This window comes from Canis lupus, chromosome 30, assembly GCF_011100685.1.
Source record: "Canis lupus familiaris isolate Mischka breed German Shepherd chromosome 30, alternate assembly UU_Cfam_GSD_1.0, whole genome shotgun sequence".
Lineage (NCBI taxonomy): Eukaryota > Metazoa > Chordata > Mammalia > Carnivora > Canidae > Canis > Canis lupus.
The window spans coordinates 1,523,674-1,550,308 of record NC_049251.1 but is presented as its reverse complement, the minus strand read 5'-3'; the positions used below and the strand labels follow the sequence as shown (position 1 = coordinate 1,550,308).

General features: G+C 44.4%; 1 protein-coding gene across 3 annotated transcripts in view; it reads left to right on the top strand.

The window, feature by feature from the left end:
• Positions 1-26,635, top strand: part of RYR3 (ryanodine receptor 3) — a 518,005-nt gene that overhangs the window by 418,711 nt on the left and 72,659 nt on the right. For all 3 annotated transcript variants that reach the window (XM_038579912.1, XM_038579911.1, XM_038579910.1), the window contains exons 57-66: positions 36-159; positions 2,799-2,914; positions 3,462-3,529; positions 4,471-4,592; positions 8,134-8,183; positions 8,590-8,650; positions 10,583-10,821; positions 12,243-12,324; positions 20,061-20,191; positions 25,610-25,930. In XM_038579912.1, coding sequence (XP_038435840.1) covers positions 36-159; positions 2,799-2,914; positions 3,462-3,529; positions 4,471-4,592; positions 8,134-8,183; positions 8,590-8,650; positions 10,583-10,821; positions 12,243-12,324; positions 20,061-20,191; positions 25,610-25,930 — 1,314 coding nt within the window. The remainder of the gene's footprint in view (positions 1-35; positions 160-2,798; positions 2,915-3,461; positions 3,530-4,470; positions 4,593-8,133; positions 8,184-8,589; positions 8,651-10,582; positions 10,822-12,242; positions 12,325-20,060; positions 20,192-25,609; positions 25,931-26,635) is intronic.

Sequence of the window (26,635 nt, the reverse complement as noted above, 5' to 3'; positions counted from 1 at the left end):
GATGTGCTGTCCCTCTGTCCCTCTGCTGACCCCAGGTGGCGGCAGTCACCCTCTGTTGGTGCCATATGACACCTTGACAGCCAAGGAGAAGTTCAGGGACCGGGAGAAGGCACAGGACCTGTTTAAATTCCTCCAAGTGAACGGCATCTTGGTTTCTAGGTAAGTCTTCTTCCCGGCGATGTTAGAGGACAGGGGAGGGTTTATGGGCAGGACCTCTCCCTCTCCAGGTGTGTATCCACCTGCCTGCAAAATGGAGGAGAAGGAGGATAGTGGTTAGGATTTTGAAATAAGAAGACTTTTATTTGGGAGCATGACACTGTCTTTTTCGACCCAAACAGGACCAGTCAATATCAGTTTTTAAAAACCAGTAAAGAGTCATGGCAGATTATACACACACACCTTAAATATTTAGTTTTAAATTGAAACATATAAACACGCATTCATTCACAAATCTTGGGCTGTAAGCCCTAAGACATTGTCTTCATATGTTGTTTTAGCGACTGCAGTTGTAGACCATATCCATAGAGCGGCCTCAAAGCCTGGGGGCTCGGGCTTCTTTACAGCACATACAGAGCCATGGGGTGCAGGATTCTTCTAGATGTTTTCCCAGCTTCCTCTCCTGTCTTTTACGTACCTCGTACCTGATTGAGAAGCTTCGTATTTGGAAACGCAAGCTCAGGCCTCTGTAACACATGCAACTGAGCTCCTCTTCTCACTTTAATGGTTGTTTTATAGGATATGTAATCCAATTACATAGTAGCAATAGTACACGTAACTGACATGAATAGTTTTTGAAGAAAGAACTGATATTTTTGAAGGCACAATTCCACCGAGGAGATGCAATACGTCAAGATTTCCTGAGACTTTTTTTTTTTTATCTCAAACTTTTTGGTCAGAATTATCTAAATGAGTGTTGCTGCATTGTCTTAGCTGCTTACGTCTTACAGGTAGAACCTGTTTTCTCACTGGTATAAGGTAGGTGGTGGGCTGTGCTCCGTGGTTCATGCTCGAAGAGTGAAAAACAAGCAGTGTTCTTATTCTGAGATAGCCGTTCCTCCTAAAAGAAATGTTTGCTGAGCCAGCTGCTGTTTCTTCTTTTAGTTTCCTACAGAATTTTGCCATTGAATTGGCAATAAATAAATAAATAAATAATAAAAACCTATACAAATATTTCTATTGTAGCTCATATGAAAAAATAACAAAACTTATTTGCCATATTGTCGAGCAGGAAAGGTCAGACAGCAGGAGACCGCCTCTGGGGAAGCATTTGAGAAATATTCCCTCCGTCGCTTTAATCCTGTCCTTGGCACCCAGAGGAACGTGTACTGTGATTTGCTGATAAATAACTTACTCCCAGAAATGAAAATTCTTCTTTACCATGACTAAAAAGGAAATCAAAGAAATAAGGGGAGACAGGGAAAAGATTGTTGAGTTCAGCAAACATATCCTGTGACACGTTTGCCGTGTGCCAGGCCCAGTGGAGGGCACTTGGGCATGCAGACGGGGGTGGGGGGTGAGAGTCCCATCAGCAAGGACACCTTGTACCAGCCCACTGCCCAGGCCTCCCACCTGCTCTACCCTCCGCCCCCATCTCCCTGGTGCTGGAGCCAGAATCCTTGATCCTCTTTTTCCCCCAACCCACATCTGACAGTCCTTCAGGAAGTCCTGGTGGCTCTACCTTTAAAAGATACTCAGAATCTGGCCGCTCTTACCCATTCCATGCCATCACCATCATTCCTGAGCCAGCCTCTGAGCCGGCTTCCCTGCTTCAACCCCACCCCCACCCCCTCACCATGGTCAGTTTGAGACCTAGACCTTTATAATGTAAGTCATCTCCCTGTTCAGAACTTCCAAGAGCTTCCCATCTCAGAGCAAAAGCAGAATTCCAAGGATGGCCCATGGGGCCCTCGTGCTTTTCTGACTGCCCATTCACTTCCATCCCTACCATGCCAGCATCTGCCATATCCCTTCAACTCAGCATGCATGCTCCTGCCTCAGGACCTTTGCACCCCACTCCATGTGCCTGAAAAATCCTTTCCCCAGATGTCCATGTGGCTCACCTCCTCACCTCCTTCAGGCCTTTACTCCAATGTTCCCTCCCAGCAAAACCAGCACAGATTGCTTGCCCCCGCTCCTTTAGGCACTCTTAGGCCTTTTCATACTGCTTTGATTTTTTTCTTTTTTTCACAAAGCTAAGTAGCTGCTAGCATTCCACATAATTTATGCTTTGTTTTATGTATTATCTGTGTCTATTTACAGCTAGTATATATGTTCCATAGACGCAGAGATTTTGTTTGCCTCTCTGATTTATCTCCAGCTTGAAATTGTTTGAACGAATTGTTTGAGATAAAGATATTTTGAGGGATCCCTGGGTGGCGCAGCGGTTTGGCGCCTGCCTTTGGCCCAGGGGCCATCCTGGAGACCCGGGATCGAATCCCACGTCGGGCTCCCGGTGCATGGAGCCTGCTTCTCCCTCTGCCTGTGTCTCTGCCTCTCTCTCTCTCTCTCTCTCTCTCTCTCTCTCTCTCTCTGTGTGTGTGTGACTATCATAAATAAATAAAAAAATTTTTAAAAAAGATATTTTGAAAAATCCTTTCAGACATTATTCTAGCACAGGTGTTATGTGCTCACAAAGGCAGGTTCCATGTGTGAGGGGATATCAGTCAGATGACAAACCAGGTCACTAAACCCGAAAAACCATTAACATTTGGAAAGTAAAATCAACACAGAATTGCTGATGCTCCAACGTCACATAGTCACCTCTGTTTCTTCCTGGGATTTACCCATTTCCAACCTAGAGGTATGAAGGATATGGAGCTGGATGCCTCCTCCATGGAAAAGAGGTTTGCCTATAAATTTTTGAAGAAGATCCTGAAATATGTTGATTCTGCCCAAGAGTTTATTGCCCATTTGGGTAAGTATCACTGTGACATATCCCCCCAAATGTGTGCTTCCCTTAACATTCCGTATTCTCAGAAAGAATGTGGTATTTCTCTATCAGGGGATGATGCTTTCCTACTCTCGCTGTTAGTGATTCATTTAGATGTCATATGGTTTCTGGGGGGGAAGTGGTGGCTGTGATTTTGTCCCCCTCTTTAAAAAAATCTGTTTCATCCTTGGTTTCAGGGTTTATTTGAGCCGTTTGTCATTTTTCATCCAACTCATCCTATGTTAACTTTTCCATTGTTTTGCTTTGTGGCTGTGGGCATATGACTCAACCTCTGAAGCTGCTTTCTCATCAGTAAAATGGAGGAAAGGACAGTGAAATAGCTGAGAGAATTGACAGGAAAAATAACTAGCACAGTTACGAAGTCCTTTGTAAAAATAGAAGATACTCTATAAAAATCAAATGGCCTTTCCATGGCCCTTGGGAGAGTCACTCTGTTTCTAAAATGCTGGGACTGTTTTTGTTTTTGTTTCCTTTAACTGTGGCCAACTCTGTGTTACTTTTATCTTGGTAGAAGCCATTATCAGCAGTGGGAAAACTGAAAAGTCTCCCCATGACCAGGAGATCAAATTCTTTGCCAAAGTAAGTGATTCCCTGCATTTAAACAAGTTATTTTCTTCCTAGAATCTGTACAGTTTAGGGTCCAGGTTAAGCTCATCTCACGAAGATATCCAAAGCTCCAGTGGCTTCGATGAGGTGGGCATGTGTCTCTCTGTTTTGAGGCAGTCCAGAGGCAGGTAGGTGGACTGAGGAGGCAGGCAGGCCGTTTGCTCCACACCATCCCCCAGGGACTCAGGTATTTGTTCTCCTGGCACTTCACCATCTCCTGAAGCGTGATGCGTGTCGGTGCAGTCCAGATGGGCTCACCTGTACCACACCAATGGGAAAGGGGAGAAGAGGAAAGGAGGACAAAACTCTTCTCTCTTAAAATTCTATGCCAGTGGCTAAAACTCCATCATTTGGCTCTATGTCACTGCCAGGCAGTCTGGGTAATGTGTTCTCTTGCTGGGCAACTCCCTGCCCAGCTAAAAGTACGGGTTTCTACTGCTAAGAGAAAGAAGGAAGGAATCTGAGTACCTGAGCGGGCTCTGCCATAGAACCCTGCTCACAGGACTGAATGCATGTGAGGCCTTGGGGTAATTGTGCCTGAGAAGCAGGACAGAATGCTCAAATCTGGTAGTGCTAGGCCAGGCCCAGGTGTTCCTGCTGGGGGCCGTGCCCAAAAGGCCGTGCCTGAGTACAGGTGTACCACCGACTCTCCTGAGGATGCTGACTCAGCCGTACACATACTTCTCGGGCCTCTCTGTCAGGAGCCTCTCCAGTTCCATATCCCCAAGACCTCTGGTTTGAGATGTACAAGAGGAAAATGTGTTGGAAACTTGCAATTCACCAGGTAGAATTTCCTAAAAATCTCAGGACCTATATTCAGGGACGTTTTGCTCCCTGAAAATGAACTTTTTCAAAAGAATCAAAGGAGGGGCTTTGGTTAGCTTCCTAGAAGTTAATTTATGGTGGATTTCCAGGTTCTCCTACCGCTCGTTGACCAGTACTTCACCAATCACCGCCTCTACTTCCTGTCATCCCCTCTGAAGCCCCTTAGCAGCAGCGGCTATGCCTCTCATAAGGAGAAAGAAATGGTGGCCAGGTGAGTCAACACAAGAGAAGGTCAGGGTGGCAATGTGCTTTATATAAAACCCCAGGATCCTGGAAACTGGATGGTGAGTCTTCCGGAGAAATGAACTGTGGCCTGATGGCTGGTCACACAGAGGTCGTGGCTGTCAAAGTAATTATATTCATACTCATCTGCGTATTATTTTGGCAACCAAGAGAAGCGCACTGTTTGGAGGGATCACTAGGGCTTGGAAAAAACTTGTATACTTGGATCAACTTTTATCCTGAAATAACATTTAGAAAAAGGCAAAGTCAATCCCAAAGGTTGGACAGGCAAACACACAACATTGAGAAGAAGCAGATTAATGCTGTTTTCAATCCCATTCTTATCAGGCTTTTTTAAGTTTAAATTTGTTTTAAAGAATCTGATCTTACAAGTCCTATTGTGGATGATCTGATAGTCGATATCCAGAGCAACACAATTCAATTTAAACTCCTAATAGGAAGAAAAGTGTTGGTCAGAAGCACCAACCTGTGTTCTCATCACAGTGGGTATAGCATGTGGACACCTCAAGAGAGAGGAAAGCAAGGATGCTTTCCTCATATGCTTTATGATCAGGCTAGAAGATGGAGTTCACTATGCCTCCAGTCTTGTCTGTATTTGATTTACAATAACAGGGAAAGTTAGACTCTTTTTTGTTTGTTTGTTTGTTTGTTTGTTTGTTTGTTTTGAGTTAGGCTTGTAAATAACAAAGAGTTAAGAACTATAGTGGAAGCAATCCGCTCTTCCTCTAGCAGCCATTGGTGGCGGACGGCATACGGTGCACTTTGTAAAGGCCCACCCGCTGAGTATCACCATCCTTGTGAGGATAGTCAGCCTTAACACTTAACTAATGTTTCTTAAGCACAAAGCTAAGCAGTGAGCTGCTTTTCCTCCTAACACAAGTGCACAAGAACCTTACACATCGTTGCTAAACACCACCGTGCTCTAGGGACTGCCTGTGTATTCTCTCCATTTTGCAGATGAGAACACTGAGGTTCATGCCAGTGCCTAACGTGACCCAGGTAGTACATTAGGGCGAGAGCGAAAGTCCTCTCTATCCACATGGAGTGCCATTTTTTTCTGCGGTCATAACTTAATCTCGTTAAGAGAAGGGAGGAGGAACGTATGCTATCAAAATGAGATACAATTAGCATCAATCACCAAAGATTTCCTAGACGTTTTTTCAGGATGCGCTGGTCTGTAAGAAGTTTGGGAAATGAGGGGCAAAGTGAGATATTCAGATAATCCGAAGGAGGGCAAGTGTGTCTGTCTTCTTCATCTATTTTTGTTAGCTTGTTAATTCATGGAAATGTAACATTTGTTCAGCCAGGCGCCGTTTGTCAGGGCAGGGATACAACCTGGATCTCATCAGCCTTGCAGATTAGCCTTCAGATCCGTTGGGGTGCTCACTGCCCTCCCAAAGAGGCAGTAGTGTCGGCACCAAATGTGTTCACACTTCCAGACCCTCTCACCTGCATCCTTCCCCCTCTGCCCTGCCTCTTCTGCATCTGGGGCCATTCACCAGCGCCACCACACTCTCCCCCCCTGTGGTCCCTTTAATGTCTCACTTGCAGATTCCGAGACAGGGAAACACCTGGAAACTCTGGCCTCTCTCAATGCTGGGCTGAGGACAGTGTTTCTACTTAAATTATGGGCCCCATGGGGGACAAGAAAGGGCCTTTTAAAACTTCAGGTGCCGGCCTTGGCCCACCTGTGTAATTGCTTCTGACAGTGAGCAGAGCCAGTTAGTATTAGTATCCAATAACTCAAGCCATCTGCTTTGGTCAGGAAAACGTTGCTTTGTATTTATCCAGAGCAGGTGTCCACTTGGAAGCATTTCACTAGAAATATCTGCATTGATCAGCCCCTAATTCTAAAAACTAAGGTTCTTGTGATTACTGTCTACTTAGAGATGAGAGATGAGAAAACCAACACCAAGAGCAGCTAAGTGGCTTCACCACAATAGCCCAGCTCGTCACAGCAGAGCCAGGGGCTCACGTCCCTCTAGGCTGTCTCTCTCCCCCAAGTCCATGATTTTTTTTTTTAAATCAAATACATAAGGTCTTTAAAAAGTGGACACAATGGGAAGAACAAAGAAGCAATCCCTATTTCATTTCACACTAGCTGGCTGTCAAATCTCTGTTAAACTTATTCCAAGTTCTCTGAAGCTCTAGGCCAAGGTTTCCAGCTTATTCCCACTGCAGAAATAAACTACTACCCACAGGGGACTTTAGCTACAGGATTGTCCAGTAGACAGCTCAGACTTGGGGCGTTAATTGAAAACCACATTAAGGTGAGCAAGTTTAGTGTTGTTTTTTTTTTTTTTAAGTTTTTACTTAGATTACAGTCAGTTAATGTACTGCAGTATTATATGAATTTTAGGTGACAGTATCGTGATTCAAAACTTCAGTACATAATGGTGAGCAAGTTTTCATCTCTACCAACACTCAGGGTATATTTTTTCTCCATTTGTGATGTTGCCGAAAAGACTTCTGCCCCATGGGGGTCAGGAAGCCCATGACAGGCTACAAGTGAGGGCTTGGGAGGGACTTCAGCTCAGTCTCACCTTGGGAAGCCCTTGCCCCATAGCAAGTGTTTCTAGTGTAGCGCCCCCTTGGTGTTCTCCCAGGAAGGACTGTTTCCGGAAGGGGTTGCAAAGTTCTTGCCTACCTAGGCCTGTGTCAAATAGTGTCAGGGTTCTGAGCAGCCTCCTCCAAAGAGCCAATGGCAGGACAGGTCAAGTTGCAGCCGTAGTGAGTAAGGGTCCATCAGTGGCATGTTCCAGAACATTTTTTATAAACTGCATAAGGCTCTCTACTGGACACCATGAAAGCAGAATGTTAAGATACAGCTGGACCTCCAAGGGGCTCCAGGGTGGACAAGATGGGTGAAAGCTTGGGGTAGAGTCAAAAAGCACAAAAGCATGGTAGATGGGCTTCCCTAGCTTCCAGGGAGGGGCATAGCCAAGACAGCAACTCAGGCCCACAGACTGGTAGGAAATGACAGAGAAAAGCAGTTTCCCAAAATGTTTTTGTTCCACACAGTGTCCCCTATCCCTGTTAATTTTCTTCTGTTCCCACCTGCCTGCCCGTCCCCCACCTAAAGCCTCACACCCCCAGGGAAGGCTGCAAAGGGGTTTGCAGTCCATTCCAACAGTGGAAAAGAGCATTCCTGTCCAAGTCCTCATTGATTCCCAAATGTCATATGGCAGGATGTTTCTGCACATCGTACTCTATAGCAGGCGATGGGTTGTGATAACCTGGTCACTGCAAAGTACCATAGTTGCAAAAGGATTCTTTTCTGTGAGGACGGGGCTGCCTCCAAGGTACCCTCATGATTCTCCAACAAGACAGTGGGAAGCACACGTTATCATAGTGTGGTCCAGAGGAGTCTTTGAGAGGAACACAGTACATTTTCCTAAAGGTCCATTCTGTGCTCTCTGTTTTAAAGCAGGGGTGGGCAGGGGGCAGGAGGGGACAAATCAGCCCTCAGATTTCTGAGCCCTTCCTACTCCCTTTCTTTTCTGGTGCAGCCTCTTCTGCAAACTCGCTGCTCTTGTTCGACACAGGATTTCCCTCTTTGGTGAGTGAAGAGAGGTATTGCTGAAAGCCTCACTCCTCCCTGTTACTCTCCTTTACTTGCATTTTGCCTTTATGTCTGGTGCCTGCAGCCAACCTGAGCCTTAGGATGGAGGTGTCACCTAAATTTGCCATAGAAAATTGGTCTGAAAGTATGATAAATGACCTCTCTACCCCCTTAACAACTCAAATTTTCCACACCGATGAATGCTTGAAGCTCTGCCTCTAACATCCATCAAATGGCAGATGTGTCAGGCCAGAGATAAATGCATTGTCCTGGCACATAGGTCTGGCACCTTGTATGTTGGTGGTTAATTATACCAGGCTGCAGTTTGTGCATATTGAGAAGATTGCATTTAAAAGATAGACTGAATGGTCTGAGGAGTCACCAGTGGTATTTTTGGTTCTAGGGAGCGATTCTACAACAATGGTGAGCTGTCTTCACATCTTAGCTCAGACACTTGACACAAGGTAAGTCCCGTTTTTTTCCAGTAGCTTCTCGAGACTCCCTTTCTGGCCCTCTGTTCTCACTTACCGTACAGAAAAGATGTGTCACTGCTCTGTAGTAGCTGGGGAAGGAGGGGAGGCAAGGAGGAGATGAATCTTAGCCTGATATTAGCACTCTCCATCTCTCAGTTCACATGATGGAGGGCCACTCTCATGGCATGTACTGCACACTAAAAGCTGAGCATTTGATCAATTCTTGTCTTCTCTTCCTAAGAAATTCATCTTTTGCAAGATAAAATATGTAATATAGCAAAGTACCCCTTTGTACCTTATTGCCCACAAAAAAAGGAAGAGCTGCCCGATGGGTGGCAAGGCCATGAGCATCCTGGGAGAGGGGAACCGTAACCCTCTGAATCCAAAGCAGCCAAGGATGGGAGATGCAGGGACATGTGATAAAAAGATCAGAGACAAAGACACATTTGAACCCACAGCCTGAGGGTCTTGCAGGAAAGACAGCTGAAAGGGAAAGAAGTCTTAACAGATGCATGTGTAAGTTCTGGAAATACAAACATAAATGATCTCATGAGAAAGAGCGGTAGTGGCAAGGACAGACAGGGAGCTTTCTTTAACACACTCATCAAGTAGAGCCCCTCGTAAAAGCTGGGAGGAGGACACACTTCCCAAAATGGTATGCAGGAGACGGAGACCAACTAGAGTGGCCACAAGATGGAAATCTACTACAAACTAAGAATGGTCACCAAAAAAAATGTGGATAATTAAAGGGAACTGTAGGGGTCTAAACCCCTAGAACAAGAACCAAATACAGTGAATATTAGGACAGCACAAATCCGTAGGATCAGGCCACAGGACCCCAGGAGCCTCAAATCCCTTGTAGCTGGGATAAGGAATCTTTATTCCCAGAAGCACATGAGCTGCCTTGGGAGAGAGTTCCTTGTGGGTTTTTTTTGTTTTTTTGTTTTTTTGTTTTTTTTTGTTTGTTTTTTGTTTTTTAATGCAGTTCAGTGTGTTTGATCGTTGTTCCTGATGAAACCCAAGACTAGAAAGTTACAAAGATAGCTCATGACTCCTTACAGGCTAGGAGCAAGCCTCACTGACTTCATGTCTTTGTTTTTATTTTTCTGGTTGGTTGGATAATTATCCTGAAAATGCTGTAGATAAAAAGCATCTGTCCTCGAAGCAAGCCTGTCATGATCTTGTGATTAAGATGTCGAAATATGGATAGTTGACTTTGTAAGCTTTGTTCCAAATCTAAGTTTTAGAAACTAGTTTTGAGGGAAGGCCTCAGACACCCAGAGCCAATCTCCATTCCCACAGGCCCATTTCTAGAGGTCTTAGTTCCTCTCCCCGCCCCCACCCTCCCACCCCCTGCAGTGGTTCTAATGAAGCTGTTTTTAAGGGGACTTTCTGTCTCTCCTCCCTTCCCTTCTCCAAGCTAGGGTATGCCTGCAAGCCAATAGAAATCTAAGCCTCAGTTAACTTCTTTGCTCTAAGAGGTCCTGTGTCATGGGAGAGCTAATATTTCTAGCTACTCCTGATGAAAGTAGCTCATCCCATAGTGAACTCTAAGGAAAGCACCTCTCCTTCATTTTAATTAGGTGTTTAAGAGGAAGGTGGCCCCTGTGTTGAGGGACACTGTATTGAGAACAGATGACTCAAGCCAGGCTTCATTCTAAACCGTCCTTTACATTTCCTGAATAACCGAGCACCATTTCCCTCCAGCAGAGAACACCATCCTGTTGTTAGCCCCTTTGGGACCATGAGATCTGGGTGGCTCCTTGGCTGCTAACTGTTCTCTCCCCCTCTCCTGACCCCATGTCATCAGTTGAACGGAGTGTCAAATGTCTGCCGAGGTTAAACAGCAAGTCACCAGTTTCAAGCAGGGGTTGGCCAGAGGTTTGGATTATGCTTCTGGTTTTAAACATGGTTTGCTTACAGGACTGTCATGAAGTCAGGCTCAGAGCTGGTGAAGGCTGGGTTACGAGCATTCTTTGAAAATGCTGCAGAAGACTTAGAGAAGACTTCAGAAAATCTGAAGCTCGGGAAGTTTACCCATTCCAGAACACAGATTAAAGGCGTGTCTCAAAATATTAACTATACCACGGTGGCTCTGCTCCCCATCCTGACATCCATCTTTGAGCATGTTGCTCAGCATCAGTTCGGGGTGGATTTACTCTGTGAGTCCTATTACTGTCTATCTTGGATTTATGTGTGCCTGGCCCCAGATAAGAGGTGTGTGACTCATTCATTTGAGCTGACCTTGAAAGTAGAACAGAGAGATAATTATTCCATACTACTTTCTCCTTAGGTTTGAAGTAATGAATGAAGTAATAAATATGTAGAGGAGCAGAAATCCTCCAATTTGAGTATATAATATTTCATCTTTTCCCACTACTATTCAGGACTAGAATTTTCCACCCACTGGCTTAGCTGTCAGCCATTGTGTTTCCACTTAATTTGAGAAGGTTATCTGACTAATCCAGCAGGGGATATAGGTTTGCTCCCAGGGTTTTTCAATACCAATTTTCCTGTTAAGAAGCCCTAATTTATTCATTGGATACCAGGAGGAAAGGGAAGCTGCTAACATTTCATTATCTGAGCCTTCAGAAAAAGACCATAGTCAGTTGGTTTTATTTCGGTTTGGTTTAGTACCACATATAGCCCCTAATGCAAATATTCCACCACCAAGCTCGGTTTCACACTTTAAATGTTGGCGTGATTTGATTCAATTTAACCAATTGTCGATAGCTGAGGCATGACTTCTATATCCCTGAACAATTGAAAATCAGTTATTTCCACAGAGGAGGGCAGAGGGATGGGGGAACATCCAAACTCATTATTTCATGTCATGGAAAGAATGCCCTTCCCTCGTTGAAAAAGTAAAGATTAAATTAGTTCTCATTGTGTGAAATTAGTCCCTGCCTTACTATGAGTCCCAGATATTGAAGGGCCATGTAGCCTATGGATTAAATTCTGTGATTTCCTAAGTGGAACATGCCCTTCCTTCAGGAAACGTGGCAAAATCATGATACAATTGAATTGTGTTTTGAAAAACGTCCATCAGAGCACTTGGGACAGGTGGACCTGAGAAATTTTGGTCTATCTCTAAAGAGGTAGGAACATTCTACATACCTTCCTAGAAATTCACAAAAGACTCATTCAAATTTCAGATTACTTACATTCTTCCTTTTAAAGGAAGGAAATATTACTATTACTATGCAAAAAATTGAACTACAATGTCTCCCTCTTTAGGAAAAAAAAAATCCCATATGGATCTCATAGGTCAAATGATTTCTTTCCCTGAGAAGCAATGCGATTCACATCAACAACCTGCAGAGGCACGAGATGGCTCCATGGAGGGTGTTCTCCTGGCAGTGGGTTCTCCCCCAGTTGGGTGACTAGCATCTGCATAGAAAGGAACTGTATGGTGTGTTGGGGGCAGGGGCCAGGGCGGAGTGCACATGCATGCACTGCCTCTAGCTCTTGGATGATGGATGATGCCAGCATGTTCTTTCTGTTGGTAGACCCTTGCCTTGTGCCAGAGGTGAAGAGTTGGGATTGAAGCATGGTAATAACTGCTCTGTTTTGTTCTTTTCAGTAGGTGATGTGCAAATTTCATGCTACCACATACTGTGCAGCCTCTACTCCCTTGGGACTGGAAAGAATATCTATGTTGAAAGGTAATTAGTGAACAAAAGAGGTTTACACATTCAAGACTTGGAAAAATATTACTTACAATCTTTTTTTCTTTTAAGTTTTTATTTATTTATTCATGAGAGATACAAAGAGAGAGAGGCAGAGACACAGGCAGAGGGAGAAGCAGGCTCCAGGCAGGAAGCCCAACGTGGGACTCAATCCGGGTCTCCAGGATAACGCCCTGGGCTGAAGGCAGTGCTAAACTGCTGAGCCACCTGGGCTGCCCACAGTCTTTAAATACTTAACAATATCTTTTCAATACAGCAAAATCAAAATGCTCACTGAAATGTGATGGTGATTTTTGAGTCTCTGTCATTAAATATTTATGGCAAATCAAGAAATGTAGTGAAGCTGTTGAGATTTATGGGTTTCTATGGAGATATGTAAAAATAAAAAAAAAAAATAGCACAGGCCCAGATTGGTGATACTTGGCTCAGGCCAAGTCACCAAAATGGGGCTTAATACCTAACCTAATTGCAGTTTTGTTTTAGATTTTATCTATTTATTTGAGAGAGAGAGACAGAGACAGAGAAAGAGTCCATAAGATGTTGCCAGATTCATAAATCTTCCATGAGATCTTAGAAGGAGACAATGAGATCTTCAGGCTTACTCAATTGAATTTTGTTTTTTAACAGATAGCTGGTAAATGTATGTGACTGGAGAAACAATACCACATAGCCAAGCTAAATCATGTGCTAGTGACCAAAAACCACCGAAGAAATGTCTGTTTCTTCATAGTCACAGCTTTCAGAGTTCCTGTGGTTAAAGCTTGCAGAAAAGCTCAGGGGACATGAGGCTGTTACTTGAGTGTTTAATGAGTTTCTATGTGATACAAACCTGGACATTTACCCTTCTCAATTGTCAGATTAGCTATAGTTTTAAACAAGTGCACATTTTGGTAGCAGAAATCCTGTTCAGAAATCTTAAATCTGAACAAGCTGATCCAGTTCCTAAGGGAAACGACTGTTAACTATTTGGAGTATGTCATTCCAGATGTTTTTTCTGCACCTCTACGTCCATACACATGTGAGAGCATAATATCCATATTGCTTTGCAACTTTGTCCTGTTGGGTGAAGCTAAAAACGGAATTTATCATTCAACTCCCATTTTTAAATTTATTATTTAGTTAAAATAATAATTTTCTTTCTACCTTAAAAAGGAAAGCAAATTTGGTGCACTTCTATTCCTAGCTACTTCCTATCCTTTCTACCTTTCCTTTTCTGCTATGTAATTTCTTTTTTTTTTTTTTTAAGATTTTATTTATTCATGAGAGACAGAGAGAGAGAGAGGCAGAGACACAGGCAGAGGGAGAAGCAGGCTCCATGCAGGGGGCATGACATGGGACTCGATCCTGGATCCCCAGGATCAGGCCCTGGGCCGAAGGCAGTGCTAAACCGCTGAGCCACCAGGGCTGCCCTGCTATGTAATTTCTTATAACAGGGGCACCTGGGTGGCTCAGTCAGTTAAGCATCCAACTCTTGATTTCGACTCAGGTTGTGATCTCAGGGTGGTAAGACTGAGTCCTGCATTGGGCTCTGCACTGGGTGTGGAGCCTGCTAAAGATTCTCTCTCCCTCTCCCTCTGCCCTTCCTTCCAGCTCCCCCTACTCCCACTCACTCATACTCATGCATGTGTGCACATGTGCACACACTTTTCCTCTAAAAAAATAATAGTAATAATAATTTCTTATAACATTTATATTCTATTCTAGGACAAATATTCCCAAGTTGTTTACCTTAGTTTATATTTTAATAACTCATCAAATAGCCAATCCTTTTGTTTGTTTGTTTGTTTGTTTTAAGATGTTATTTATTTATTCATGAGAGACAGAGAAGGAGAGGCAGAGACACAGGCAGAGGGAGAAGCAGGCTCCCTGCAGGGAGCCCAACGTGGGACTCGATCCCGGGTCTCCAGGGCCACGCCCTGGGCCAAAGGCGGCACTAAACTGCTGAGCCACCTGGGCTGCCCCTAGCCAATCCTTTTGAACCATGACTTTCCCATTCCTAATTTTTTGTTTCAATTTGTCTCTTGGCTGGCCAGACTTATCATTAAATACTTGTTTCTTTACCTCTTGACTCTATGAACAATTTCTTTAAGTATTTAAAGACTGTGGGCAGCCCACAGTATAAACTCCTTGGGTCATATTTTTCCCGCCTCAGAAGCATATACTCTTTGCTTCTTTGTGTCCTGACAATGTGCCCTGGGCCAGGTGATTTACTGACTTACACATGACTTTGCAGTGGGAGGGGAGAAGCTGGCTGTTCATTGGATTCTTTCTTTGGTCTTGAAGCTCATTAAGTTCCTATAATATGTTCCAAGATGTGCTTATTCTATGTCAGTCCCCTCGGCTTCTCAGAACTTAGTATGTCCCCTCACAGTTCAGAATTGAGTCTCCCATTATTTACAATCTTTCACCGTATTATGTGATTGTTGGGGTTTTTTCCCTAGCTGTTATTCAGGGAGAGATTGTATTTGCTGGCTTTTCCTTAATCTTCCACACTTCTCATTTTCTCCCAAGTAACTTTTAGCTAGGTGCTCTCTCCTGTTTGGTGTTTGTAAGGGATTTCTCGAACTCTCTCCATGTTCTTGACTCTTTTTATTTTCTGTGAATGTATAGAAAAGAATTTTTCTGTATTTTTTCTGGATAATTCTTCCTCTGTACCATGTTTCCCAACTGTTTCTAGGTCATTAGCTACATTGCTAGTTCTCAAGAATGGAAAGGAGCATCTGTGCATGTGTGTGTGTATGTGTGTGTGTTTGTGTGTGTGTGTGTGTGTGTTGAAGGAGTGTATGGGGAAGGAACATCATCCAGCTTCAAATCTGACAAACTGGCTCAGGACCTTCTCTACCCACAGTGCCTTTAGCTCTAGGGTACATCTACCTCTAGCCTTTTGTACCTCCCCCCAAAAAAGAAAGCAAGTGGCCCAGGTGAGAGATGACAGGTAAAATTTTTAGTGCATCCCAAAGACCTATACAAAGGCTTTTGTATAGTCATTTAAAGTAGGTTTATTCCATCTGGTAGAAGACGGGTCAGCAGCTACAGGACAGGTTTCCTCTCACTTTCCCTCTCTTCCAGTGGCTTCTCCAGGCTTGGAGTCCAGGTCACAGGAATGGCAGGTGGCATGTATACTTCTTCCCTACTCTGTCCTGCCTGTCTCTCTGCAAGGTGAACCTGATCCTTCATCCCCAGCAGGTCCCTCAGGGCCTGCTTCCCACGCTTCATCCTCATTGTTTCAAACCGAAGTTCATATTCTGGGCTCCTCATAGTCCCCATGTTTACTTCCAGAGATTTCTACACTCTGCTGTTAGTCCAGAAAGTATGTTTTGGTTTCAGCGTTCCCACTTGTGATCCATACTTTGTGGCTTGACATTACCACACATTTTCCAATTTCAGCACAGATCCAAATGTCTTCCCAATTTTTTTTTCCCCACTTCTTGTGCACTTTACAGAAGAAACTTCAGTCAAACACACCATTTGTCTACCACCAAAGTTTCCTTGGCTAATGAATGCCTGCAGTGTTGCAAGGGAACCACTAAATATTTGGTTTCCAGCTACAGCTTGAGTGTGCATTGTGGATGAGTGAGGTTCCAGACACCTCAATGAGAGTGTTGACTGTAAGGAGATGAAAGGGGCATTGAAACAGAATAGAGACATTTCTTTTAGAATATGTTGAATTGAGACAACACTGAGGTTACTGACAAGTAGAGTTTTCAACAAATTCTCAGCAAAGGGTCAAGGCTCTTATACATTTAATCATAGAGACTACTTGCCTTCTTTTATGTAGAGATACTTTAATCACAGAGCGTGTGAGAGGGGTTAACGGTCAAGAAACGAAACCTGGAAATTGATTTAAGCATCAAACCTTCATTTTATTTCAAATGAAAACTGTGGTTTTTCCCTTTTACACCTTTGAGATATTTATTCCTTCCTGTCCTGCCTCCTTTGACCAGTTGTTTCTGACTAAACACTGCATACATACCTTCCCTAAACCTCTGAAATGAGTCTTGCTGCTCTAGAGCCATGGCGTACCTTTCTGCCCCCTTGGGGCATATTATTTCCTCTCCTCAGCATCCTTTGGAATATACACGAAGGAACTCTCAAGATTGCAAAGCACCAGAGATGTGCAAGGCATGATTCTTATTACTGTAATGACTTTCACTCTGCCTGGATCCCTAACAGTAGACATTTGAGAAGCTAGGTCTCGATCCATGGAAATAAAATCAAGAGATGGACAATCTCTGCAACTTACCAAGTTAGAAAATAACAAAAATTGAAACACAAATTGCTCTCTCTTCAATCTGTCACCATTGACCAAGTTTTACTATGTGAGAACTACTCTACTAGGCAGTGAGAACTGAAGGGGAGAGAGAAAGAGAGCGCCACATCCAGTGAACAAACTCTTCCAGTAGATCTTTGGTTGCTCAGGAGCTGTTTCAGTAGTCCTCGTTCTGCTTGGTCCATACCTGCACTGCCACCTTGGGGAGCGCTAAGGTCCAGAGAGGCATTCTAACAGCAGGCCTTTGCTCAGTCCCTCTTGGGGCAGGGGGTGGGGGGCCAAGGTCATGAGCAGACTTCTGGGCTTTACTTTTACAGAACTTTTCACAGCTAAGCCAGGAGAACTGATTGATGTTTATCCCTATTGGCTACATGACTAATTAGCATTGCTGTGAGCCCTAGACTAGAAAATGCCCTGTTGGGAGCTTGTTGAGACTCAGAGTTGCCAGTAATTAACATCAGAGAGCACAGGGAATGCATATCCCCAAGGCAACACAACACTGGAAAACTGTCTTTTGCCCCGCGGGTTGTTGCTTTTGTATCAGAGTAATTTTCTAGAAATCCACTTTTGTGAGATCAGGACTTTAATTGATGAGAGAAAGAAAAGAGAAGTCTGGGTCCAGTTATCAGCCAGACAACTCAGAACCAGCTGTTTCCAAGATTCATCTTGCTGGGCCAAGTAGAGTTTGCACTCAGATTCAACATTCCCCCCTTGTCATCCTGGTTTTCACCCAGATTTTCTTTCATCCATGTTCTCCCTGTGGTATTTCTTTCACCTTCATGGCTTATCTCCTTCCCTTTTCCTCCTGGAAAGGCAAGACTGAGGAAATAGAGTATTTCTCCCCAGGGCCACTGTGCTTGGTAGAAAAAGTGAGGCTTGCTCAGAAGTGAAGCCATGTTGCAGAAGGTCCCCAAAGAGAAGCCCAGGTCTCACTCCCTTGCCTTCTGACAGAGATACAGCCTGCGGCTGGGGCGGGGCAACATGACGACACAGGACACAGAGGACCTGTTCTGTCTGAGGGCTGCAGCCCTGCCTCCAAAGCAGACCTGGATGGGGGGCTCTCACAGTCACACCTCCAGCAAAAGGATAAAGCTGTGTCATCACCCGAGAAGTGATTGCCTGACTGAGGACTTTCTTGCTTACTGGGGGCAGATTTTAAAGTTATCTGCTCACACACTTCACAGCAAGGCGAGCTGTCAGCTAGTCCCGTAAAAGCTGAGCTCAGAAGATAGAAGATAAGGATTAAAACCACATGTATTCATTTTCCTTTAAATTAATCAAAAAGTGACTTTTTTCATAAGTCTGGTAACATGATGGAAGATGGGATGGAGGGAGCAGATTCCAAGACAGCTTTCTACTCACCCGTCCTGTGAGGCCTCCACCCTCCTCCCTCTGTCCAGCAGATTCCTCTTGCCTCTCAGCCATTCTTAGACCCTCAGGCCTGCCCCTTGCAGGTTCTGCTGCTACCCAGCCAGCCAGCCATGACAAGTTATCTTTTTCAGGGCCAACTAAGATCACATTTTTAAGCCAATTCAAGTGTGCCTCTTTCTCTGCTATAATGAAGTTGCAAGTTGATCCTAATCCTTATAATTAGACCATAAATATATATTATTTTATCACATTGCTAAAGGGTTCTAAGGAGGAAGGATTTTTGCTATCTAGAAGAAGAAGGCTAATGTTCAGACAATGTGGCTTACTCCTAGGTGGGCAGTGGCTCTCCTAGCCACCCTCCACCCCATAGTAAACGCTTGTCATACACATCCAGAGGCCCTACACTTTTGGCATTCTGGCTTCTTAGAGCTGTTGGAGTTGTTGGCTGTTATCACAGTGAAGGGCAACTAACACAGCCTTCAGTTCAGGTATTGGTGGGAGTTGAAGGGAACCCTGAGGGCTAATTGCCTCTCTATTCCCACAGAGCTACGGTAGGGCTATAAGAATTTGCTCCGGACTCCAAGTGCATCCTCTCTCTAGCTGGCAGTTTGCCCAATGATGGATCTATAACATCCCCCACAATGTAGCCTGACACCCTCAGTTCCCAGGGATTCTGCAATGGGCTTCACAGACACAGCATCAGCACTTATTCTGATTGGCCAGACACAAGGGAAAACTAACGAGATATGTTTGAACACTTTGAGCCCCATCCACTTCTTACTTATAGACCTATCATCTGCACTAATTACATTTGTACCACAGTCTAACAGAGGACTCATAGTACTCAGTTAAAGAAATTTTGGGAACTGACCTCACGTGTGTGACTCACAAACTAGGTATGTGGTCTGACGGTGACTGAATGCCAGGAATTGACCAAAAAAGAAATATCTATGATGGAAAAACAGATGGCTCTGGTATCTTGTTTATCAGAAAGCAACAGATGTCAGCACCCATATAGGACCCTTCAAGCCAGTGCTGTCACTAGCAGAAAGGGTCTGCTGAGCTAACCAGTACAAGTCCAAGACTAAGCCCAGGTCCAGGAGGGGGAGGACTATCTCTGTATCAGCTCTGCTTTGACCAACCAGTGACTCGTTCCCATTACTTACGTTTGCTGACTTGGTTGGCAGGCAAGAAAGTACAAGGTCTTTCAGTTGGAAAACTAGAAAACCAAACAAGGAATCCTAAACATTTTGTTCTTGCTTGGTTGCTCATTTCACAAAAAGACTTGAGACTCAGCTTTATACATGATGGACACTCAAATATTTGTGTAGAATATTTGGGAGAAGTAACAGGTCTTTCTTCTAAATTGAGCAATGTGAAGCCTGTTGTTTCTTTTGCAAGGCAGGTCTTTTATTTTGTGTCTTATTGGTACTTTTGGCCCATTATCTACCATTCCCACTGGCAGACAACAGCTCCATCCAAAGCAGGGAATACACACAGATTATACAGATTTCAAAACATTTTGAGAACAGAGAGAGGATCAAATTCAATTTGGATGACAGCAAAATATGCTTTCAGAAATGCTGGAAGAGAAGAACAAAGCTACATAGTGTATTACTGTATTGCCATAACCAGTTAAGAACCAGGATCCAGGGACACCTGGGTGGCTCAGCAGTTAAGCCACTGCCTTTGGCTCAGGGCATGATCCTGGAGGCCTGGGATTGAGTTCCACATGGGGCTCCCTGCATGGAGCCTGCTTCTCCCTCTGCCTGTGTCTCTGCCTCTCTGGGTCTCTCATGAATTTAAATAAATAAAATCTTAAAAAAAAAAAAGAAAAAAAGAACCAGGATCCAGGTGGTAAGACCATTGAACGAACACCTTTCATCAGTGTCCAGAGAAAGATGGGGGAGAGAGAAGTGCTTGTAATCTTGCTGAGCCCAGGATCCAGGGATGTCCAGTGGAGTAATCTGAGGGGAGATGGCCTGAGACATCTTGGGGAAGCGCTTCTGGCTTCCATCCATGGGGCCAGGCTGTGGTAGCACCACTTCTAAATGGACTTCTTTGTTTCCAGGCAACGTCCTGCCCTTGGAGAATGTCTGGCCTCACTGGCAGCTGCCATACCAGTAGCATTCCTGGAACCCACCCTTAACCGCTACAATCCACTCTCAGTCTTCAACACCAGAACCCCCAGGGAGAGGTCTAGTAAGTATCTTCCCTCAGAGGTCTTCAACCCGTGTGTTGAGAAGAGAGCAGCCAGGAAGGAAAGACACCCAGGCAGGGAACAGCAGCCTTGAAGGACTTTTGGTTTATGTAGTCTCAGAGGGGCCAGGAGATCAAAGCTAGGATCCATGTTGCATGTCTCCATTTTACTGGAAAAAGGGACATGGGCAGGTACCTTGTTATCACCGGACTTTGGCTTCCTCTTCTGTACAGTGATACAGTATGGTTGACTTCTAAATCCCTTCCCTCCTAAAGCCTTAGGCTCTCTAGTCTGCCCTGGATCTCAAGCCCCCTTCTGTGCCTGGCCCACAAAGATAGGAGACTCAAAATGCAGCCCACGGATTGAGGCTCATAGACAGACCATTTAAAGCTAAGGAAAGGAATAGGGGTCTGGGGATTCAAAAGGAGAAGGCAATTCACAGACAGGTGAGAAGCAGAAACACTTGGTAAACGCTTGCCCTGCCCTGCGGATGAATCTCTCAGATGAAAAAGTCATCTCCCGTAAATAGCTCACTTCTTGGTGCAGGCCCCCTTTCTAATGTAAATTTCCTTTATAAAATTTAGACTTCTCTTCGACAAGGGTAACTTATTTGTTTTCAGAGCTTCTCCTATGTTTGTAGGTTCTTAAAAATAATCAGCCCAAAATAATCCTTATGCCAAAGAGGCATATCTTTAACTGGCACATTCTGCTTCAACTCAACTGCAGGGGCAGAGTTGATTCATGGTAGCAAAGACCATCTGGCCTGCAGTGTCTATTTACTATCTGGCCCTTTATAGAAAAAAGTTTTCTAGAGTACTCTAGAACTGGAATCCAAGGCAGGTTATACATCTGCTCCAAGGGAAATGGAAGGGAGAGTCCTCCTTTAGGGAGGAATTGTGACTCTACTGGAAGTCAATGGAATATAGAGCAGAGGAATTTGAATAAAGCTTGGACTCCAGTTAGAAAAAATTACTGTGACTTGATGGAACATCAAAAAACTACCACACTATCAGCCTAATCAATATTAAAGAAGAAAAAACCATAATAAACTATTTCAAATCAGGACCTATCTTATTCAGAACCAATGCTTTCTGAAAATAACAATGGACCGTCACAGTAGATGACTAGACTGTGTGGCAGTTCCATTTAGTTCAAGCCCCCTTTTCAAACTGCTGTGAGATCCTGAGAGAGTTCTAAGAGCTAGAACTCTATTCATATCACGTTCTTTTGTCATCCTCTTCTTTTCAGGTAAGAATGCAGAGTGCTAAGCCACAGCTTTATTCCCACTTGCTTCTCGTTGCTTCAGATAAAGAAGTGCATCACGCCCAGAAATGATGACCAGAACAATTTAGACAAGGACACTTAGCAAAGTTCTGGTCCTGAGCTAGGATAAATACAGTGGAGACTAGTGTCAGAGTTAGTCAAGAGAGAGACATTGCCCAGATGCTTCAGCCTGCCAAAGTCTCATGTGATTTCTCTAGATTAATGTTCCACCCCGTCAGCCTCACATCACCCTTTCTTCCCTTTCTTGGACTAGCAGAAATATGTCTCTAACCTTGTTTGTCTCCACCCTTTCCTGATACTGAATGAGTCATATCTTGCAGCTAACATGGGAGCTGAGCAACTGAGCAGGCTCTGGTTTAGAAAGGGCTGTGACATCTGTAGCCATATGCCAGCCCAGATGTTGCTCCGCAGCTCCAAAGGGACATGGACTCAGTCATGACAGTGCTAGATATTTATCCATTTGTTCTGCTCCAACTGTGATTCAGGAAACCCTGTATCTCTGACCATTATGTAGAGCTTGGGTAAGTGGGCCTCCTCTGCCCTTGAGTTCATAGACATATGGAAGCAGGCAAAATGAGAACTTGACAAAGATGAGGGAAATCATGGATAAGTTTTGAGAAGGAAGGGAATTACTCTGTCCTATTGTTCTTCTCAAGGGCTATTGGAAATATGTTCCTTCTTATTTTATATATATTACCTTTATTTAACAAGACATACCGATAAATGAAAAATAAATATCAACCATTGCATATTCCACAGGGAAGAAAAGAGAGAAAGATGTGATTTAGAGATGACAGTTTTTCATCCATCAGTGGCACACTGATGATGATGAGCCCACATTTGTCATTATTCAGTTAATCAGCAGAGGGAATGCTGACCATGTGTGTGGCTCTTGAAAAGTAGAGTGTACATGAATATATGTTCTGAGATAATCGGGTTTGCCTGGAGTTAGAGAATGATGGATGGCTTAATGGACTCTAAGAAGGGTAGACTTCATTCATTATACAAAGTGAGTGACCTCAGGGACCAAGGTGGGGGAGGGATGTATAGGGTGACAAATGATGTGAGCCTTCAATTTAGAAGAATAATATGAGCTGATATATCAAGGCTTCAGGCAATTGGACATCTCTATTAATTGACAGTTCATGTTTTGCCAGCAGTTACCCATATTAATGACTCTTCTGTACTGTAAGACCCTGGAGCATTTTCTGATTCATCCAGAAACTAAGATATGCCTAGAAAAGGCTTAATACAGGTATCTTCCAGGTATTCAAAATTAGATAAACCTTTGGTTATGTGTGTCAGTGGTCTGTTAATCAGATTATTAAACAAGATACCCTGGTCACCAGCCAGGCTGGTCCAGAGAAAGCAGGAGGTCCACTTCCCATGTCAGTGGCCTGCCTACACAAAGAGGTAGTACTCCCTGATGCTGCCTTCTTGGGGAAGGGCAGCTTGGTGAAGAAAATCTGACTTTAGAATCTTACTTGGTGGTTCTCAAACTCTAGCGTACATCAGCATCATGTGGAAGGCTTATCAAGACAGATTGCTGAGTCTACCCCTAGAGTTTCTAACTCAGTAGACCTGGGTTCAGAAGGTCTGAACAAGTTTCCAGGTGATGTTGCCACTGTTGGTGGGAGAACCCCACGTTGGGAACCACTAATGTAGAAGATGAAAAGACTGTGTATTCTAATGATAACTCCAACAGCCTTGGGTCTGATTCTAACAGGACCTAGCCGAGGCTATGTTTCATGTACTTTTCATTCTGTGGATTTATTATGTGGTATTTGAAGTATGAAACACCATCTGAATCACAAATGTTTCTTTCACTCAAAGACCAATTACATATAAATAACTTTTAAAGGTCATCATAATGATTCCAGTGCAGCACCCTCAAGCAGCTCTTTTCTTAGGGGGAATAAATGTCCTTGGTGATGTATTGTCTGTATGACATTTAAACACACACACACACACACCTGAGTGCTTTATTGAGAATTTTACAGCAAACAGTTGTAAACTTAAGTTGTATCTATGGCAGTTGCCACTGTTCTATGTGCAGTTTCAAGATAGAAGGCTTGACTTATCTATCTTTAACTTCTTGTATGTATAAAATGGTTTTGTTTGGAAGGGTCCTGCAGACCCCCATGTTGATGTCACCCCTGATGGTTGCTCTGCTGCAGGATCCAGGCCAGACATTCTCTGCACATAACCAACATTGGCAATAAACCATGTCGATGTGTAATTCCCTTCCCATGTAAATCACAAGAGTTTCACATTCTTTAGCTTTCATGCTACTAACCCTTTTGAATTGTCTGGATTTTTTTTTTTTAAGATTTATTTCTTTATTTAGGAGAGAGAACATGAGCACAGGTGCGGGGAGAGGCAGAGGGAGGGAAAGAGGGAGATTCTCAAGCACACTGCCACTGAACACAGAGCCTGATGTGGAGCCTGATTCCGGGACCCTGAGATCATGACCTGAGCCAAAATCAAGAGTCAAAGGCTTAATGGACTGAGCCATCCAGGCACCCCTTAAATTGTCTGGATTCTAAAGGATATTGGCCCCCTTGTGACTTTCAAGGAAGAGAGCTCTTTAGCCACAGTGATAGCAGCAGAAAGTCATCGTTAGGCAAAGAGTGTTCGGCCGCATGGGGCCTGCTCCGTAGCAGGGAGGCCCCTACATATCCATTGCATGCTGCTTGTTTCAGCTGCACGTTCGTTGTCTCCAAGACAGCCAGCATTGCCCTGCATCTCTGCTCCAGGAAGTACAATAAAAGAAGAAATCAGAACGGTTCCTTTCAACTGACCGATATTCCTACAGGCTGCAGAACTGGCTGTGACCTCTCTTAGTCATTAAGCCTTCCATTCCTATGTACCTAAAATCTAGAGAAGGGAGACTTCCAGCCAGCAGTAATCCCAATGGCAAAGGGCCTGCAGGTATAGCTTCATTCACAGAAGATATAATTTTATTTGAAGGCCTCTTTGTCCTTTGAAATTTGTGAGAACTTGGCATTTTTCTCCAAATATCAAAAATAAATCTCAAGTCATCTAGTGGAACTGATGTTCCAGAAAAGCGTTCCACCTTATCCTGTGGCTTCTCAGATTCCCTAGGCCCCTGTGGTGCTTGCTGCCTTGGCCCTGGTGTGGGAGGTTTAGCCTGCAGGTGGAATCCACATGTGATCCATGTCCCAGGATCCATGTCCCAGGACCAGGTGGACCCGACCCAGGCAGGTGGGTTGGTGGTTAGAGGAGACAGAGCTTTGGGCTGGTACCTCTTTCAGAGCCTTGTTATCTTCTTACCTACCAGGCCCCTCAGGCTGCTTCTAGTGTCTTCTGTCTTGTCTTGTCCTTCCACTTCACTAGAACAGGACGGCTAGCCACTGATGTTGCCGTTTGTGATGCTGATATCCGACAGCCTTCCCTGGTTTCATGTTGACCTCTGTCTGTTGCTGCATCGTCCTGTCTGTCTGTATTCAGTGAAGTGACCACAGTCTTCAGTGCGAGGAAGAGAAGGGGCTTACTCTTCTTCACAAACAAAGAGGTTTATGTGAGTGACAGGAGGCCTTGGCACAGGTCACCTCATTAGGAACTTCGGTTGTAAATGCAGAAATTAACACAAATACAGGCGTTCCACCCCCCCAACCCCGCCAAATTTCAACCAGATGGAAAGGCATGTTGTCTCTGGTCCAGCTGAAGGAATATTTGCTGAGAGGGGTTCCTTTTCTTTTCTAAACAGTACTGAGATCCAGGTAGCTGAACTAACCACAGATTAGTTGCTTTTCTCCATGTAGTGTTGCCTTTTCTGCCAAGCATCCAGTAAGGCAGAGAGGGGGAAGCCAGAGACTGGCTTCACCTAAGAGAAGTCCCTCAGCTGTCTCTGTTATGCTCCTTTGACCTTATGTTGAAGTATTTTTAACCTGAGTATGGCTTCAGGAAGCCAACCCAACCTTTGGAAGCTGTCATCTTTACACAAACACCTGGATGACAGAAGCTGCCCCACATTGAGTGCTCTCTCATCTAAGGCTCGAGGATGGTTACTTAAGGTTGGAAGAGCACAGGAAGGTGGGAACAGACAGAGAAGGTTCCATTATTTGTGCCTGTGAATTACTGTCCCTGTATTCTTTCTGCACCCTCTTGGTCAGTTCTGGGGATGCCGGACACAGTGGAAGAGATGTGCCCCGACCTCCCTCAGCTGGAAGGCCTGATGAAGGAAATCAGCGACCTGGCCGAGTCAGGGGCCCGATACACGGAGATGCCCCACGTCATCGAGGTGATCTTACCCATGCTCTGCAACTACCTGTCCTACTGGTGGGAGCGGGGGCCTGAGCACCTGCCCCCCAGCACAGGCCCCTGGTGCACCAGGGTCACCTCTGAACACCTCAGTGTCATCCTGGGAAACATTCTAAAAATCATCAACAACAATCTGGGCATCGATGAGGCATCCTGGATGAAGCGCATTGCAGGTACCACAAATGCCTCTTCTCCCCGGCCCCCCAACCCCAGGACCAGGATACCTGCATTCTATTAACTAGTCTCCCTTCCCCTTTCTGGTAGTTCCCAGTAAAAAGCTATTCCCCTGGAGAGCTTCCTGGAGTAAATGCTCCTGTGGCTCCCCAAATAATCCAGGTACCTCAAATCTCCAGAAGCCCTTCTCCATACACTCTGCCTGACTTGGATCTTCATGGCTTTATTTGCTTTTGGCACTTAAGAATCCCATTTGATTAAAAAAAAAAATCTCATTTGCTCTTACAGTGATGACTGTATTTTCCCAGTAAGTGCTCCTGTGTGTTTGGTTCATATATAAATCTCACTCCCATGTGGGCTGTACTGGAAGTTGCTAGCGTTTGTATTTCATGTTATGCTTTCTAAGACACTCCCAAATTTAGGTTCACAACAGCATCACTTTGGGTTTTGGGGATTTTGTTTCTATATTCCTCTAGAACTCCTTGCATGCAGTTGGCTCTTAATGAATTTTGTTACCCTATTTTCTATTCCTGAAGCAACCTCAAAAAAAGGGAAAGGCTTGGAAAATGAATAACCAGATTTCCCACAGTCGGGAACCCGTGAATATTTAGTGTCTTCTGTGTCAAAGCAGAGTTTGAGGAGACAGAAGCCAAGGCAAAGTCCTTGCTTTTGACCAACCAGCAGCGTGGCGGCTCCACAGTAGC